The 17,734-nt window shown below is 40.0% G+C and overlaps 1 protein-coding gene across 1 annotated transcript in view; it reads right to left on the minus strand.

Moving 5' to 3' along the window:
- The window catches only part of THSD7A (thrombospondin type 1 domain containing 7A), a 300,382-nt gene extending 284,650 nt beyond the window's left edge, over window positions 1–15,732 (minus strand). The window contains exon 1 of the mRNA XM_004582344.2: window positions 15,561–15,732. Coding sequence (XP_004582401.2) covers window positions 15,561–15,732 — 172 coding nt within the window. The remainder of the gene's footprint in view (window positions 1–15,560) is intronic.
- Between the last annotated feature and the right edge of the window lie 2,002 nt (window positions 15,733–17,734).

Below are 17,734 nucleotides of genomic sequence, written 5' to 3' on the forward strand. Positions count from 1 at the left end.
TAGAAATATTAAAACCACCAGGGGTTGATCGCAGCTAAATAGTCTCCCCAAGAAGCTGTACATTCCATCTGGACAATATGCAGCTGGACTATGTGCTTAGCATCTGTTTACAAGAGAAGAATCTTGACTGAATTTGAACTGTAATGCTGCAACGGGGTGGGGGGGGTCCACCGTGGGGGAGGGGCATGGGGAGGGGCGGGGGGAACCCCAGAGCCTATGAAAATGTCACATAATGCAAAAGAATTAATAATAATAAAAAAAAAGACTTCACCTGAAAAGCTAGCATCCCATAGAAGCATCCTTTGCTTAACTGCTCATCCAGCTACCTACTAATTCTCCTAGGTAGGCATCAGAAGATGGTCCAAGTGCTTGGGACTCTGTACCTATGTGGGAGACACAGAAAGAGTTCCAGGCTCCTGACTTTGGTCTGGTCCAACCCAGATCACTGTAATCATTTGGCAAGTAACCCAGTAGATGAAAGATCTCTCTCTCTCTCTCTCTTTCTCTCTCTCTCTCTCTCTTTCTCTCTCTCTCTGTGTGTGTGTTTGTCCCTCTTTCTACAACTTTCTTCCAAATAAATAAATACATATTAAGAAGAAGAAGACAAAGAAAAATAAGGCAATCAGAGGGTGCTACAGCCTGTGCATGACTTAGGTATTTTGATGTTGAGTCTGGCCTGGACGGTTGGCAGGAGGTGGGGCTTCCCTACAGGCCTGTGAAGTACTCCCCTCACCCCACTCCAGCACAGCACCTAGACTCAAGTTGCCAAGGCGAGCAAGCACGTACCAACTTTTATCAGGCAGGCAGCTGATTCTTGGAATGTTAAAGCTCTCTCCACGGGTGGAGAGGCTCCTGAGGCTGAAAGTTAATCCCCTGCTCCCTGTGACTGTGGATATTCTGTGAATATGCAACAGGCCATAGAGTATGATTTGCTCTTCAGACAATCACTGTGTCTGGTTTCATAGGGTCAGAAGAGTTCCCTATGTGTCTAGGGTGGGTCATCTAGCATTACAGATGATGCTTAAGGATAAGCTACACACAGAGACAGAGAAGTAGCCATAATCATGGAACAACGTGGATGAAAATATCTCCTATTAAAAGGAATTTCAAACAAACAATAGGAATATGTATGGAAAAAATGGCAGGACCAAGTTGTTGTTCATCAATAATAACTTTGAATGTAAATTTCCCAAATTCTCCAAAAGATTTCAAAAAATGCATATAGCTCCAAATAGTTAATGCAATCCTAAGCAATACAAATTAAGCTAGAGGCAATGCAATCCCAGGTTTCAAGATATATTTTAAGCAGACATAATCAACACAGTCTCTTACTGGCATAAAAGAAAACGTGTCAACCAATGGGACAGATTAAAGAGCCAGAAATGAATCCAAATCATTACAAGCAACTAATCTTTGAAAAATTAGCTAAAATTACTGACTTAAACAGTGTTAGGGAAATTATATATTTTCATGAAGAAATATGAAAGAAGTCCCCTAGTTTATACCCTACGTAAATATCAAATCACTATAGATTAAGGATCTAAATCTAAGATCTAAAGCCATCAAATTACTAGAAGAAAATATAAAGGAACAGTGCAAAACACTGGCACAGGCAAAGACTTCTGTAAGACCAGAAACACGGGCAACAAACAGCAGCAGAAATAGGCAAATGGAACTACATCAAACTAAAAAGCTCTGCAACAAGAATACTCAGTAAACAGATACTACCCTCACAGAATACGATAAGATATTTGCAAATTATGCCTCTGAGAAAGAATTAACAACCAGGTGCTCAAGAAACTCAACAAAAACCAGCTATCTAGTTAAGAAATGGGCTAAAGATACGAGTCTTTGTCAATGCATGAAATACAGAAGGCCAGTGGACACATGGAAAGATGTTCAGGATCTCAAGCCATCAGGGTGATGCCGATAAAAACTACAATGAGGCCTGACCACCCTCTAGTTAGAAAGGCTATTGCCCCCCCCCCAAAAAAAAGACAATGCTGGAAAGGATGTGGACAAAAGGTTCTGTAACACATTGCTGTTGGAAATGAAATTTAGCACAGCAATATGGAAGACAGCATGGAGATTCCTCAGAAATCTGAAAGCAGGATCTAGCAAATGAGGCAACCATTCCGCTTCCAGGGATTTACACAAAGGAAATGAAATCCGCATATGAAAGAGTTATCTGTTCCCCCGCAGTTACAGCAACTCAGTTCACAACACCTAAGATAAGTAATGAACCTAGATGTTCATCAGCTAATGAAGAGATGAAACAATTGTCATGTATACATATATACCATGCAATACTACTCTGCTTTGGAAAAGCAAAACCCCAACTTCTTCCCAAAAAATAAAAATGAAAAAGATAAGAATCATTATTTTCTCCTAATTGCTTTTTAAAAATTCCTAATATACATTAAGAGAAATGGAAATATATATACCCACAAAGATTTGCATACAGATGTTCACTGCAATATAATTTCACAGAAAATTGAGCAATAACCCAAAATGTCTGTTGTTAAAATAAAATGAAACACAAAGATAAGCTATAGCATGGATAACCTTTGAAAACACTAAGTAAATGAGAAACCAGTCACAAAGGACTACGTATGATTCCAATAAAATCAAATGTCCTTAAGAGGTCTATTTTTATAGGTAGAAAGCAGGTTAATATTCCCATTAGTCATGGAGTAAAAACTGGAGGCTATGTGAGTTTGAAGGGTGTCAGTAAATGACAATACTGTAGACTTGATGGTGATGATGATACACAATTCTAAAAATGCTAATGCCTTTTAATATTACACTTTAAATGACTGATTGCCTAGAATGAATTCTAACCAGTTAAGCTGTAAAAAGAATGTGTGTGTAGTAGCAATCCCAGTAGTTGGCCTATAGCCTACAAAGAAAATTCACCTTATGTTTAGTAACATGGCACAAGAATCATTTGTCCATCTAATTTTCACATTTGTCATGAATTAATTTAGCTTTTAGGTGATGTTATCAAAACAGAAAATTACTTCAAGAAGAATGGTCTTAAAAGCTCTGAAAGCTTGAATCATGGCTTGGGAAGCTGTGATGATTTCAGTTCTATAGTGCTTGGTCGATCAAGCTTGGGAATATCTTGTCTTACTTACTGGAACTTTCACAAATGAAGTAGTGCAAACCCAGTTCTCTTATAGAACAAGCCACAGGAACTGAAGAAGTTACTTCAAACCTAGTGGTAAGAGACAGGGAGCGAAACGCATCTTGGCAGCTGTCAATGTTTTCTTTACGGATTATCTGACTCCATAAATCCAAATCCACATTGATGGGTGGTCCATTAGAAGTACGTAGTCACCACTGCAAAGTATCAGAAGGCACTGTTTCCTAGAGCTACGAAGTCTGGTCATTTGGCTGTATCTCTGCGATCATGCACACAGGCTCAGGTGCAGTACATGTCTTGATCCACAGGGCTCCCCAATGCCACAGAGTCTGTCAGCAAATGAGAACTAATGGAGCACAGTCCATCGGACAGAGGTGATGCTGACTTGAAGCATGACTGCTTGGACACAATTTCCAATTGGTGTTCCATATAATCTGGTTGTAGTCTCTAAAACTCAAGGCAAGAGTTTTCAATAGCTTCTTTACCCCCGAGTGTAAGTTTCACATTTTTTTTAATGTCAGTTTCTTTTTTTTAAACTTACTTTCACTCTATTTGTAAAATTAGAGAGGGGAGAGCGAACTTACCTTTCCTTATTCCATAATTTAGCAGGGCCAAAAGCTGGAATGGGAATTCTAGCCAGTTCTCCCCTATGATTGTAAGGTCTCAAATATACTTGGCCCATCTTCGCTCCTTCTTCCCAGGAATACATCAGCAGGAAGCTGAAGGTCATGTGGAGCCAGGACTCAGTTCAGGCATTGTGATATGGGATGCAGGCATCTGAGCCACTGTATGAGAAGCACATCCTAAATATCACGTTTCTTGAAGGCTGATTTGACTAGCAAAGGCACAAGCCTTGAACAATGGCCTGTGGCCCTGTTTTGGTCCACCACTTCATGTATTTGAGCGCTGCATTGTCTGTTGAGCCATTTCCATAGCCACTGGCAAATGGAAACCCAGAGCAGGGTGGATGAGTACTGTTCCTTCCCAAAAACTGATTTCACAGTGAAGAAGACCTGCACACCACCAGGCTTTAGGCCACTCCTGCCCATGCTTCTCACTTATGTTCTCTATCACAAATCTCACCAAAGAAAGAGTACACAAATTCAAGTTCATTTATTTTGTGTAATCAAAATTGTAGAAGAAAAACACATGAAACACTGACTCAATAAAATTAGAAGAATACTATATTATTATAAATTCTGCCTAGCATTTCCTAATACACAGCATTTCTCTGGCAAACTTTCGAAGGAGACTTGTAAATTTATAATTTTACATTTGGTTTATCATTTGTAAATATATTCTTTCCTCTCATGGCAATATTTTATAGAAACAAATAGACATGGGCTTCCAGACCCCATATATCAGACAACAGACCGAGATCCTTATGCCTATATTAAGCTTTGTTTGGTCAATCCATTCCCTTTTCCCCAAATGCATCCAATCTTCTCATCCAACCTCATGCCTTAGTCTTCATGCTTTCTCTTGGACATATGCCATTTGATTTCTTCATAAGTATTTCTCCCTGCCAAGAATTCCATCTCTCCTTAAATTTTGCCCATTTTGTGAACTGTTTGTTTTTCAAATACGGGTGATATGAAAGCTTTTCTTCTCTCTCTTATTTTAAAGAGAATCATACCCCATCTGTTCTATATCTTTAATGCTTCTATTTTTGCAATAGATTCACCAATTTGGAATTGTGCTTGTATGTGACAGAGGATTCTAGGAGCGATAGTTTCATGTGCTGTTCACATTTTTTCCCTTGCACCTGGCACAGCGTTTGCCATAAAAAATTTAAAAACAAGGAAGTATAAGCTTTACTTTTTTGAACCTGACCCATATGTACTGAAGAAGAAAATGGACACCAAATCTGAATGTGACAGGAATTCTTCTAGCATCTCTGAATTAACTGTCTCTTATAGAGTAACATGCTACATCCCTATTATCACACTGTGGTCAGTTATAAGGGTAGTGCCAGATGTTATAAACAATGTAGACTACTTATAAGTGATATTTCATATAAATAGTGTTCACAAATATGCTATCAGGCAGGTGCTATTAGAAGAAAAGTATTTCTTGGAAATTTGTGCAGGCACTGCAGTTTGTAGAGACTTGAGACACCACTGTGGCAAACACAGGAAGACAGCTAGACAGAAAAGGATCTTAAAATAAAAGCTAAAAGGTAAAGAAGGTAACACAAGGACTTGTATAGTAATAAATACAATAAGACCTCATTTTTGATGAACATAAAAGTAGGAACAGAATTCTATGAAAAAATAATTTTATCATAATCTTGTATAACATTAAAAATTATTCATAATTATAGGCATTTTTAGAACCACAACTATGAATATCACATATAACACATTTTAGGAAATATAATTTCCACAATAAATAAACCATTAAGAAGTATATAATCCAACCATAAAGGACTGTGTCGCTTAGGAATACATGTATGTATCCATCTGTATATCATCTATGTTTGTATATAAACATATATACATGCTTGTAGTGATATATTAAAGTATTATCATCAAACCACAAATTTACAAGTGTACTTATACGTGGACTGGAATGGCTGTCAAGTAGTTATCTCTCCCCCAAGTTAGGAAACAACATTTAGGATCCCATAGAACACACAGCAGGTAGATGCATCCTATACATCAGGTAGGTAAGTAGGTAGAAGACACATGCACACCCACATAAACACACACACTCACATTAGAAGAGGAAGCCTTGGCATTCACTTCCCACTCCTACTGGCACAGAGCAGCATGCCGTGCCAACCAATATTCTCAGGCATAGCCACACAAGAGATTTATGGAAAGCACAGTCCCGCTATATAGTCACACCACCAGAATCTCTCCTGCTTGACAGTAACATGCATGATCACAAGTAAAAACAAAACACTACGAATCTCTCTGTATTTGAAAACTAGACTCTGTGAGCCATCTTACAGATACTAAAGATGAGGGTTTTGCAATAATGCTACTGCCTGGCGTGGCAGGCAGAAAACAGCAGCAACGTGTATGGAAGGTTGACGTATCTGTGGAGATCTAAGCGAGGAGAATGGGAATGAAATAGTAAAGGATGACAGAGGAAGATCCAGGAAATAGACTCTGTCCACGGAAGTGACAATAGCAGTTCACGTCACCTGAGTCAAAGGTAACATTCACTGACTGCTGATTTGCACCAGTCACCATCAGAGTCATTGCCAGGCTCAGCACAAGTTACCTTACAAAGGGAGACACTAACTCCTATTTATGAACAAGAGATAGACAGATTGAAGCATTTTAATAAATGACAAAATTGGGTCAAAATTCATGCGTATCTCAAAACCTGTTCTTACACATTGCATTTTAGTAACTAGACATATACCAACACATGCAGATTTTTTCATAATATTCATTTTTCAAGAAATTTTAAAGACCCTTGTCTTTAAAAGTTTAAAAATAGAAGCTCATTTCCTTATTTTCACTGTTTTGTTTTTTATCTTATAATATCTAACTTTCTCCCTAAGTCTTAGCAGACAAGTTCTCCTAAACTTGCTAATGCCACACCTTTTCCCACCCATGTCTCCTGTGTCTTAGAATCACTTCCCCCAACACTCCCATACTACACATGCCATTTGAAAATCAGCTTCTATACAGCATAGCTCATGTGTGCTTTGTTATGTCTTTTTCAACTTTTTTTTCCCAACACTTTTACTTGGATACAATAAAATAAACCAGTAAAAGTGATATCCCACAATTACGGTCTCATAAACTTAACTAGGCATATCAGTTCAATACTTCATTTGGAAGATTCATGGTCTGTTTTTTAGATAAGCACAATTGTGCATCAGAAGCAGCAGACAGATCATATTTGCTATCTTTGTTTTAAGTATTCTCATGTTACTCCATCCTTTCTCAATATGCTTTTAATTGTTAGATTATCATCTCTAAGAATGAATTTTGCTATTGCTTGGGTATTTGAAAACTAAATGCATTTTAAAAAATATTTAATCATTCTCATGCAATCTAAATCGTCAAGGTAAAGCTCTGATGAAGAACATTTAAAATGGTCTCTACCTTGTGACTCGTTTGGCACCTGCAATTCACACTCTACAGTTCTTACAACTGAAAAACTGTATGTTCTCAAATGACACTTCCCCAGTGTTTCTTTAATTAAAGGCCACATTTATTAGCACAGTATGCCCTTATATTAATTTCATGGGAACATTTTCTATATTACTCATTAAACTGAAAGGTTGACAGTTTTGCCTTAAGAAATGGACTCCATTACCTTTTATCGCCATTCTAATTCATATTGTACTTTGAGGGCCTTCATTGGCTTCTAAAAGGACCCACACAACAGTCACACTTCACACAAATGAACGTCAGCAGCTACACCCCCCATTTCTTCAATGAATAGAGTGCTCTGCATAGCAGCAGTGCGTGCAAGATGGACCAGCATTGTGGTATGCCAGGTAAGGCCACCACCTATGACATTGGCATCCTAAATGGGCACTGATCATGTCCTGGCTGCTCTATTTCTGATGCAGCTCTCAGCTAATTTCCTGGAAAAAGGAAGGAGAGACAGAGAGAAAGACCTTCCGTCTACTGGTTCACTGCCCAAGTGACCACAACGGCCAGAGCTGAGACAAGCTAAAGCAAGGAGTCAGGAGTTTTCTCTGGGTCTCTCTGGGCCTCCCATGTGGGTACAAGGTCTCAACACTTTGGGCTGTCGTCAGCTGCTTTCCCAGGCACAAGCAGGAAGGTGGATGGGAAAAGTGAAGCAGCTGGGACATGAACTGTCACCCATATGAGATCCCAGCAGATGCAAGATAACTTAGCCATCAGACTATTACGTCAGACCATTTAAGATGTCTCTTAAATGTCTCTCTCTTCCTCTCATCTCTCTCCATCACAAAATAAAAGAGAGTATCTCTTAAAATAATGAGTGTAAAAAATTCTGGATTGTGGGCAACCCTCCAGCATTTATTTTAAAAATGTGTTTAGAATTCTTTTTAAAAATACATTTATTTATTTGAAAATCTGAAAGAGAGATAGATTCCATCTGCTGATTCACTTCCCAGATGGCTACAATGGCCACAGATGGGCTTTGTCAAAGCCAGAAGCCAGGAATATTCTTTGGGTCTCCCATGTGGTTGGCAGGGACCCAAATAACTGGGTTAGCTTCCATTGCTTGTCCCAGGCCATTAGTAGAGAACTGAATCAGAAGTGGAGCAGGTGAGATACAAACAAAATCAGCGCCACATGGAACATTCACACTGCAGGTGGCAGCCTTATCCACTATGCCACAATTCCAGCCACCTTGTTTAGCATTTTTTTAAAGATTTATTTATTATTTTGTATTGGAAAGGCACATTTGTAGAGAGAAAGCGAGACAAAGATCTTCCATCTGCTGGTTTACCCCCCAAATGGCCGCAATGGCTAGAGCTGAGCTGATCTAAAAATACAAGCCTGGAGTTTCTTCCAGATCTTGCATGTGAATGTATGGTCCCAAGGCTTTGGATCATTTTCCATTGTTTTCGCAAGAAGTTGGAAGGGAACTGGAGCAGCAGGGATACAAACCTGTACCCCTAAGGGATCCTGGGACTTTCAAGGCAGAGGATTAGCCAACATTTTTTCTAAGTCATCAATAAGCACAATGATTCATAAACATTAACCATGTCGTGTACACTAAGAAGGGGAAAAAAAGGAAACGTAAGTGCAGTATTTTCAAAATTTAACCACTCAAAAGAATACATGAAACACAAGTAATTCTACTGTGAAAGCATTTAACAAGGATATAATAGGTGATAAAATTAAAAAATTGAAATATTGAGAAATCCCCTGAAACACACCATCAAATGATGGGTAAAGCATTTCATTTATTTAGTTAACACAGGATATGATCCTAAAGATAGTTCTATAGTCTTTCAAAAAGTCTTTCTTCATATGGGTCAAACTAGTAAAAAAAGAACAACCTGTAATAAAATAACTTCTCTTTCTGGACTTGCTGTGTTACACCATGGTCTTTAGTTTGAAACAACAGGTAAACATTATTAACAGTGAAATTTCTGGAACTTACATCATTTTTAGGGAGGATACATAATGGAACAGGAACTAACATTTTTTGAATGCCAGTTTTAGGTCACATGCTAAATAATTTCTATCTGCTTCTTGTTAAAATTTTTGTTAAAATTTCACAATTGCTCTCTTCTCGAAACTTCTCTCATCATTGTACAAGGAAACATTAGAAAGTTTTAGGAATTTAACAAGTCTGGTAGAGGTAAGATTTAAACACTGGTTCATCTGGTTCCAAACTCCACATTCTCCCTCCTCAACACTGTATTCCTTATACTTTGTGGAAATATAAACCAATATTATTAATTACATCAATTTGCCATTTCCAGAGCATTTAATGAAACCAAAATTATATGGGCTTCGAGAAAGCTAATGAGCATTACCAGCCTTGATCTGGATCATAAAATTGTCATCACATTATGAAACAGCAATAATAAAACCCATAATTTACTCAACTCAAATATTTGGAAGCACTCTCATAGTGTATTCCATATGCTTCCATATTCAATATTCAGAAAATTCCTATAGAATATATATGATGCCGGAATTGACAGGAAATATTCAGGGGAATGAAAGAGTTTTATAGCCTAGATGGATGGGATGTTTCTGGTCTGTTTTGTCTCATATTGACTGGTATGCATGTCAAAATTCTGTCTACTCCATCTTCTCCTGTTTCATGTGCACAGTGACACATTCAAAACAAAGATAAGGTGTAAGCACAACTGAAATTCAAAACACTTGACTTGGAATAATGTCACCCTCAAGTTAAGGCCGATTGGGATGATCTCTCTCTCTCTCTCTTTTTCTTTCTCTTTCTCTCTGCTATCACTCTCCTTACTTAATCAGCACGACAAGACATATATTTCTACATTATATGCTGCAGAATATTTCATATTTGGCTTATAAGTGTTATCACTATAAGTACACATGTTAAAAAGAAACTTTTCTACTTCAACTTGAAGAAAAATTCTGCGGATATTTTAATGCAACTGTTATGGAAAGGACAAAGTGACTGTCAATTACAGTACTGTGTTGCATTGTATAAATGTAGGTCTAAAATGTTTCATGTGAGAGCTGTTCTCCTGGAGAGAAAATTAATACCTGCAAGCATCTTATTGCCTGAACTTGGAATAATGATTAGCATGTATATGCTTTTTAAGTTTCAGTGTAATTTTCTTGTAAAACTAATTCAATGCCATCATTAAAACGTACAGGATGGGTAAGCACTTGGCACAGGGATTGAACGATGCCATTTTGAAAACTTGAAACCCATAGCAGATTGCTTGGATTTGGAGTTGTGGCTCTGCTTCTGACTCGAGGCTCCTGCTGATGCTCACCCTGAGTGGCAGCAGGTGATGGCTCGAGTACTGGGTCCCTGAAACCAATATGGGAGTCTCAGCTTTGTTCAGGCTCAGGGATGGCTGTTGGGGGTATCTGAGAGTGAACCCACAAATGAGCAGATGGAATTCTCTTTCTCAATGTCTCTGCCTTTGAAATAAATGAAATATTAAATTGAAAATAAAATCCAACTGTTATAACAAAGAAGACATTTTGGAAAACATATCTCTAAGACAGTCAACAGAAGTTTGACGCATTCAGTAGTTTCTGATTCATTCTAAGTTAATCACATTTTGCTCAGTCCATTGACACTCTTAATTTGCAATTGCCTGGTAAACATAATTAACCATAACTACTAGAAAAAAACTCTCAAATTCTAGAAAAATTAAAGGAACAAGAGTCCAACAATTATTGGAGCAGTAATTATTCATCTTCCAATAACATAAGTGCCATACACATGAATATATAAAATATGCTTTCCAGTTACTCACATAAAGTTATCTTTCAAATGACTATGACACAACTCTTTTAAAACTTTATTTTAATGAATATATTTTAATTTCTTAAACGCTGGCTTATCTTTCCTTTTAGTTAAAAATAACCACATATATGAGAAATTGGAAAACCATAAAGTTTTTCAACTCTTTCAACTTTATCTTTCCCATTATTATTTATTACTCAATTATACTTATAGGTCTATGGTCATACTTAAAATGTCCTTTTCAAATACAGTTGTCCTATGAATTCCTCATCTTATTTGCAACTTTCTAAAACATTCCATAATCATCTTTCTGGACTTCCTAAACTTTAAATGCAGTTTGTAGCTATCCCCTTTGTAAAATAGTGTCTACTATCATTTTCCTTAGGCCTTTTCTGAAAATTCTTTCTCAGTCCCTTTACCAATTTCTCTCACATGTAGCCCTTTTATAAATCTCATTACTTTCGATGAGGTATCCCGGCTCCTCTTTTCCACATTTTAATGATTTTTCCCAATCTTATGCCTTGAATATACCTTAACTAAATTCTAAAATTACACCTTCACACTTTTTCTAAATCACCCACTTAGAATTCTTCCCATTAGCTCTATATATCAAGACAGACCCTTGTTAGGAGTTCAAGTCCAGTTGTCTGAATTAAATTAATATTTTCCTTCCCATCCTCAAGAAATCACTCTGGCACACATCACAGACACCTTGAGGATGTTTGTTCTTGTTGCATCTCGTACACCCTAAACCTCACCTGACAGCTTTGCAGTAGGACCACAAGCTCACCTGTAATCATCTTCTCGGTAACTTCCAGTTCCAATGCTGCTCCCCTTTATCTCATGGCCACTTACCTCACTGGCCACCCTGCCTCTACACTCAGAACTCTGTATTTTAGGAAAACAAGTAAACTTTCTGCTCAGAACTTCCAAGGATTATCAGCTGCTAACAGGCTAAGCTCCACATCTTCATCACGGTTTGAAAGTTTTCTTATCTTGTTTCCATGCACCTTTAAGGCATTACATTTGCTCACTTACCAAACATCCAAGTCTTGAGCTGCAGTACAACACTGCTACAATCAAGACCTAGCAGTGCTGCCATATCCTTTCATTTTAATTGTATCTTTTTCCTGGCTTGGAATGACCTTTCATGCTTCCCTCAGCGAAATCTTAACTCATGCCTCAAGAGTTCAAAAGAAAATCCTTCTCTGAAACACATCACCTTGGGTCTGGCACAATAGCCTAATGAATAAATCCTTGCCTTGCATCCACTGGGATTTCATGTGGGTGCTGGTTCGTGTCCTGGATGCTGCACTTCCCATCCAGCTCCCTACTTGTGGCCTGGGAAAGCAATAGAGGAAGGCATGGGAACTTGGGGTTCTGTACCTGCATTGGAGAGCTGGGAGAAGCTCCTGACTCCTGGCTCTGGATTGGCTCAACTCCAGTCATTGTGGTTACTTAGGGAGTGAAGTAGTGGATAGAAGATCTTTCTGTCTGTGTCTCTTTCTCTGTGTAGATTGACTTTCCAATAAAAATAAATCTTGAAAGAAAGAAAGATGGAGAAGAGAAGCAAAAAAAAAGATGAAAGAAAAGGGAGAGGAGAGGAGAGGAGAGGAGAGGAGAGGAGAGGAGAGGAGAGGAGAGGAGAGGAGAGGAGAGGAGAGACACCATACCTCTTCCAGCAGGGACAGAACCCCTAGATTCTCTTAGTTTCCTGTTCATGGGTATGGTATGCCATATCTCCATTGGTGTGTATTTACAGTCTTACTGAATTTGAATTTCTTCGGGGCAGGGATGACAAAATCCCAGTCTATGCTACATTGATTGCATATTATAGGTATTCAACAACTGTTGTGAATTCACTTAACAAAACACACAAATAATGTGCACAATAAATTAAATATCATGTGTCATCAATCATATGTATTATGTATATACAAATTATACATACACTGTATATATACATGTTACACTTTGCATATATATATATGCAAACATGAACACTGTAGTACTGAACATGAAACACTGTAGTACTGAAAAGGCCACTATATATTCCATTCAAAATCACTAGATACTACAAAGTATGCAACCAAGAAACAAAAGTTATTAAATAAGTACCAAAATTCTGTGGCTGGCATGGTGTTATAGCGAGTAAAGCTGCTGCCTGTGACACAGGCATCCTATATGGGATCCAGCTGTTCCACTTTCAATCCAGATCCCTGTCAATGTGCTTGAGAGGTAAGGAGGGTACCCTGCACCCACATGGGAGACCCAGAGGAGACTCCTAGTTATTGACTTTGGACTGGTCCAGTTCCAGTTGTTGTGACCATTTGGGGGGTGGCCAGTAGATGGAAGATCTCTCTCCATCTCTCCCTCTAACTCTTTCAAATAAATTAGTAAATCCATTTTTGACAATTCTATAGCATATTACGGACAGAGTTTCTATTCTAGTTCCTCAGCATAACTTTTGTTACACCAATTTAATGCAATGATCCTTCCATTAATGTGATTTCCTATAATTTTTGGTAGTGAAATTAATTCATCTCACTGGAACAGACAGCCTAGTCTCTTCCCATCTCTTTCCTTTTCCAATTCCCTTTTCCTTTCTGCTTTCATCAAGTGATACACAGAAATCTCTGTTAGGTTTCTATTTACAGTGTGCTCATTTCCTTTAAATATTCCTAATTTCTCTAAAACCTCATCTCACATCCTTTATGGATACAGTAAACTGTTTTCCCTTTGAAAAAAAATTTAAAGGATCTGTATCTTGTTCTCTATTTCTAGTTTTATCTCTGCTGTTATCAGACCAAGGATCACATCCCAACATGTTAGATTAAAAATGTACACAAAATGTTTAAGTTGAAAAATTACTTGCCCCTAACTCACTGGACTGATTTCCAAAATACTCAACAAACTGTGACTCATCAGAAGGTATCGTCTCATGGATACAAAAGTTAAATGAACAGCCAACATCCCTGCGGCCACTGAAAGCTAGCACTAGCACCTGAATCAGGTGCTGCTGATTGGCTGTGTCCCACCATTGGCACCTTGGATGCTACACGGTGAATATTGTCTAAGGCTCTTTTTGAATTGAACTGCTAGTTGGCTCTTTCTATTCTCCTAATATAAATTGCAACTAGGCAAGTATTATTTTGTCCAACACCTACTTACCTGAGATGCTCTCACTAAGCATCCAAATAATACTAATTATTTAATGATACATTATTATTGGAGTTTGTCATTATGAATGAGCTTTTGAAAGATAAAACTATGCCTTTGGGGAGTTTTGGCCTTTTCTTTTAAATTGAAAAATGAGTGATTTCTTCCACATCCACTCACCCCCTGCCTTTACATTTAAATTATTAGCAAGAATGGTCTTGCTATCTCAAAAAAAATGATATGTGTTTTTCACGCAACCTTTCCAGGCGAAGCATGGGCATTGGCTTTAAATAAATTCCCATGTAATTCCTCACTAGGTAACCGGGGAGATGTAACTTGTTTAAAAATTCAGGGAAGTAGAGTAGATTGATCTGTCAACGAGGATAAGGGGCAGAGAAGGGCTGAAACTTGGAAGGAGATCAGTTCCAAGAGCCTGCAGTTTGACAAGGAGCGCGAACTTCCCCTAATGCCTCCTCTTAATGTTGAGCCATTGCCAAGGAGCTCCTCATAATGCTTGCTTTGGGGACCTTCTTTCCCCACTTTGTCCCGTGGTCATGTTCAGTTGCAGGTCTCCCGGAGACTCCTCTGTGTTATTCAGTGGACACAGGAGGCCTGCCAGCAGCAGAGGGACTAGGAATGCCTCTCTGTATTGCCCAGCTTGTTAACTTGACTTCCTGCGCTTGGAGGCACTCTGCTGGGGGATCCTGAGGGGCAGCTGGTTGATGCTTGTGCTGCTTGGTTGGATAAACAAAGCAGAGGACTTCCTAAAGAAGGAAAAGTTTCCAAGCAAGAGACCTGCCTAATAACTAATACCCATTTAGGATCCTGTCTACAGCCAGCCTCTCACAAAGAATTAAGCTTCCCAGGATCTTCCCAGTCACCTCGCATTTGATTGCTGGACCTGACCTCGCCAGGTTGTGTCACTTGCCCCACTTAGCACAGAGCTCAACTTGGCAAATTCACTTCGGACAAGACACTGAGCGTACAGTTTGCTCACAGCCAGAATAAAGAACAGAGTGAACTGTTCTCTCTGGCTTGTTCTTGGCTGGAAACGTATTTTACAAACTCCTTGCACAATGAGAATGCAGAGGTTAAAAACAGAGATCTTCATCTTGTAAGTGCAGCATTGCCGTAACTAACTACAGTCAGAAAAATAACATTTCAATGACTCACTGCTGCCTCTTGCCTGCTATGTTTTTCTTTCCTAATAACGTCGGACATGACCCAGTTTGCCGCCTATGAATATCACTTTTTACCCTCAGACCCCATCCTCATCAGTCCACCAGGAAGCACAGGGAAGTCCCATCCGGTGCCCAGCCGCCCCTTCAGGGGCAGCCAGCTTGGCAGCGGGGAACTTCGTGCCACTTACCAGTCTTCCAGAGATACAGGGTGGGCGCGTCCGCCTTGCCTTGTGCTGCAGCCCCGCAGGCGCCCGGGTGCAGCAGTAGGAGGAGGAGGAGGAGCGGCAGCTGCAGGACGCCCCATCTCAGCCCCACAGCGCCCTGGCTCCCGGCAGCCAGGCGCCCAGCTCGCAGCCCCATGCCGTCCTCAGTCGCTCCAGGGTCCGGCTCCTAGCACTCCTGGCAGGGAATTTTCCTGCGCTCTTGGAATGTTTTTCCAAGCAGGCCACCGAAAGCCAAGCTCTCCCTGGCTATTGTTCGCTGTGGATGAAAAGCAAGGGAAAGCGCTTCTAACACCAGGGAACAATAGCGTCCGAGGTGGTCCGTGCTGTCGCCACCGCCACCACTGCCACTACCACTGCCGCCGCTGGCGGGGATGCTGCTGCTGCTGCCATTGCGCGCAGAGTGGCAGGTCCCAGCGGCGAGGGAGGCAGCCGTCCGCAGGGGGCCCCAGCTGACAGCGCAGGTCCTACGGCTGTGAGAGCGCCTGCCACCAGCTGGCGAGGGAGGAGGGCGGCGGTGAGCAGAGAAGAGCTTGAGGGGGCTCCCAGCACACGCAGGTCGGGGGCAGCCAGATGCGAGCCTGGGGCAGAGCTGGCAGCTGGCCTCCCACACCCAACGTGCCCGCCCCAAGAACTTGCGTGCACGTGGGGCGATGAAATATGTTTGCACCGAGACACCAATAAAAAGAATCATCATACGGCAGACTTTTCAGAATGACAAATAACAGGTCTTGATTTTCATCGTCACCCAAGGAGTCAAATACTAGACGGGGCAGCCTGTTCTTGGTGCATATTTACACAAAGCAATGGTGCTGGTGATTTATTTCTAAGCTGTGGCTTCCAAATCACTTTAGGTGGAGAACAGCATCTATGATCAGACGTGAGAGACAGGAGACAGTAGGGACACTCATTTACCAGCAAAATGCACTTCAGCACCTTTCACACTTTTTTTTTTACTTAATCTGTTCCCAACAAAAGAATATCTGATCAAGGTTGATCTTAGGTGACACATTATACTGTCTGTTAATAGCCTTTAAATTCTAATTCACACTTAATAAGTATTCACAATGGCATCTAAGTACATAAACTGGTACAAAAACTAGTTATGAAATCATATTTCAAGCATGAAGAACATAGCATTTTAGCCTTTCAGCTACTCTGTCCCTTGACAATGTGCTACTTCCAAACAGCCAGGCGGTCCTGAGTCGAAAGAAACGGAGACCCAGTTGGTGTCTCATTTGCATATCTCCGACTTAGTAAATCTTTCACTTAAAGTACCCCAACGTGCTTTCACTTAATCTACACGTTGGAAAACAATTTCCCTAGTCTATATAAAGAATCGCATGGATTGGGGTCTTTTGTTCTTTTGTGTTTTCACTTTCCTATCCCAGTAGAAATGGAAAAACGTGTGCTCTCTTTCTCCCTTTTCTCCAGTAATAATCATTTATTAATAATTCATTTCCTAGTCAAGTTAAAATAATACCAAGGCAGTACTCCAATTAAGAACTCAGTGAACAGCCAAAGAAAACTATTCTCATCCGGTCAGCAATTTTTCAGCCAAACAAAATAAAACTCTTAAAAAAGCAGGAAAATGACCCATTATGGATGTACTCCAGCAACGCAGCAGCCTCGGAGTTTGAAATGAGGAAGCCACTGTTTCTGAAAGAGGAAACCGTCTCCACGGCTCCCTGGGGAAGCTTGTCATTTGCGGAGCCTTCCAGACACAGCCCTTCTGCATGCATTAGATTAAAAGCAGGTTTGATCAAGTAATTCCCAGGTCCTGCCTGTTTAAGTATTCTGACATCAGAGGAAATTAGCTGTGTGGAAGGTTGCAGATTTGCTCTTTGTTTACTTTCCACTCTGTTAGGCCTGTAAGAGGGAATTAATCGCTCAGAGAGCCTAACTCTGTGAGTCCGTGATTAGGAGAGATAAACTAGAGTGGATTACTATTTCTTCACTGGTGAAAAACGGGCAACAATCAAAAGATTACAGGTTGATAGGGAATACAAAGGCAGCTTGATCCCAGCTAATGCGCGACTCCCTCAAGGAGCCCTTCTTTCAACAGTTACACCACAGAAGAAAGTGGAAAACTCAGTGAGACCACCCCACAAGGACGCCTTCCTCCTAGCCCGTCTATTTAT

Source organism: Ochotona princeps, chromosome 20, assembly GCF_030435755.1.
Source record: "Ochotona princeps isolate mOchPri1 chromosome 20, mOchPri1.hap1, whole genome shotgun sequence".
Classification (NCBI taxonomy): Eukaryota; Metazoa; Chordata; class Mammalia; order Lagomorpha; family Ochotonidae; genus Ochotona; species Ochotona princeps.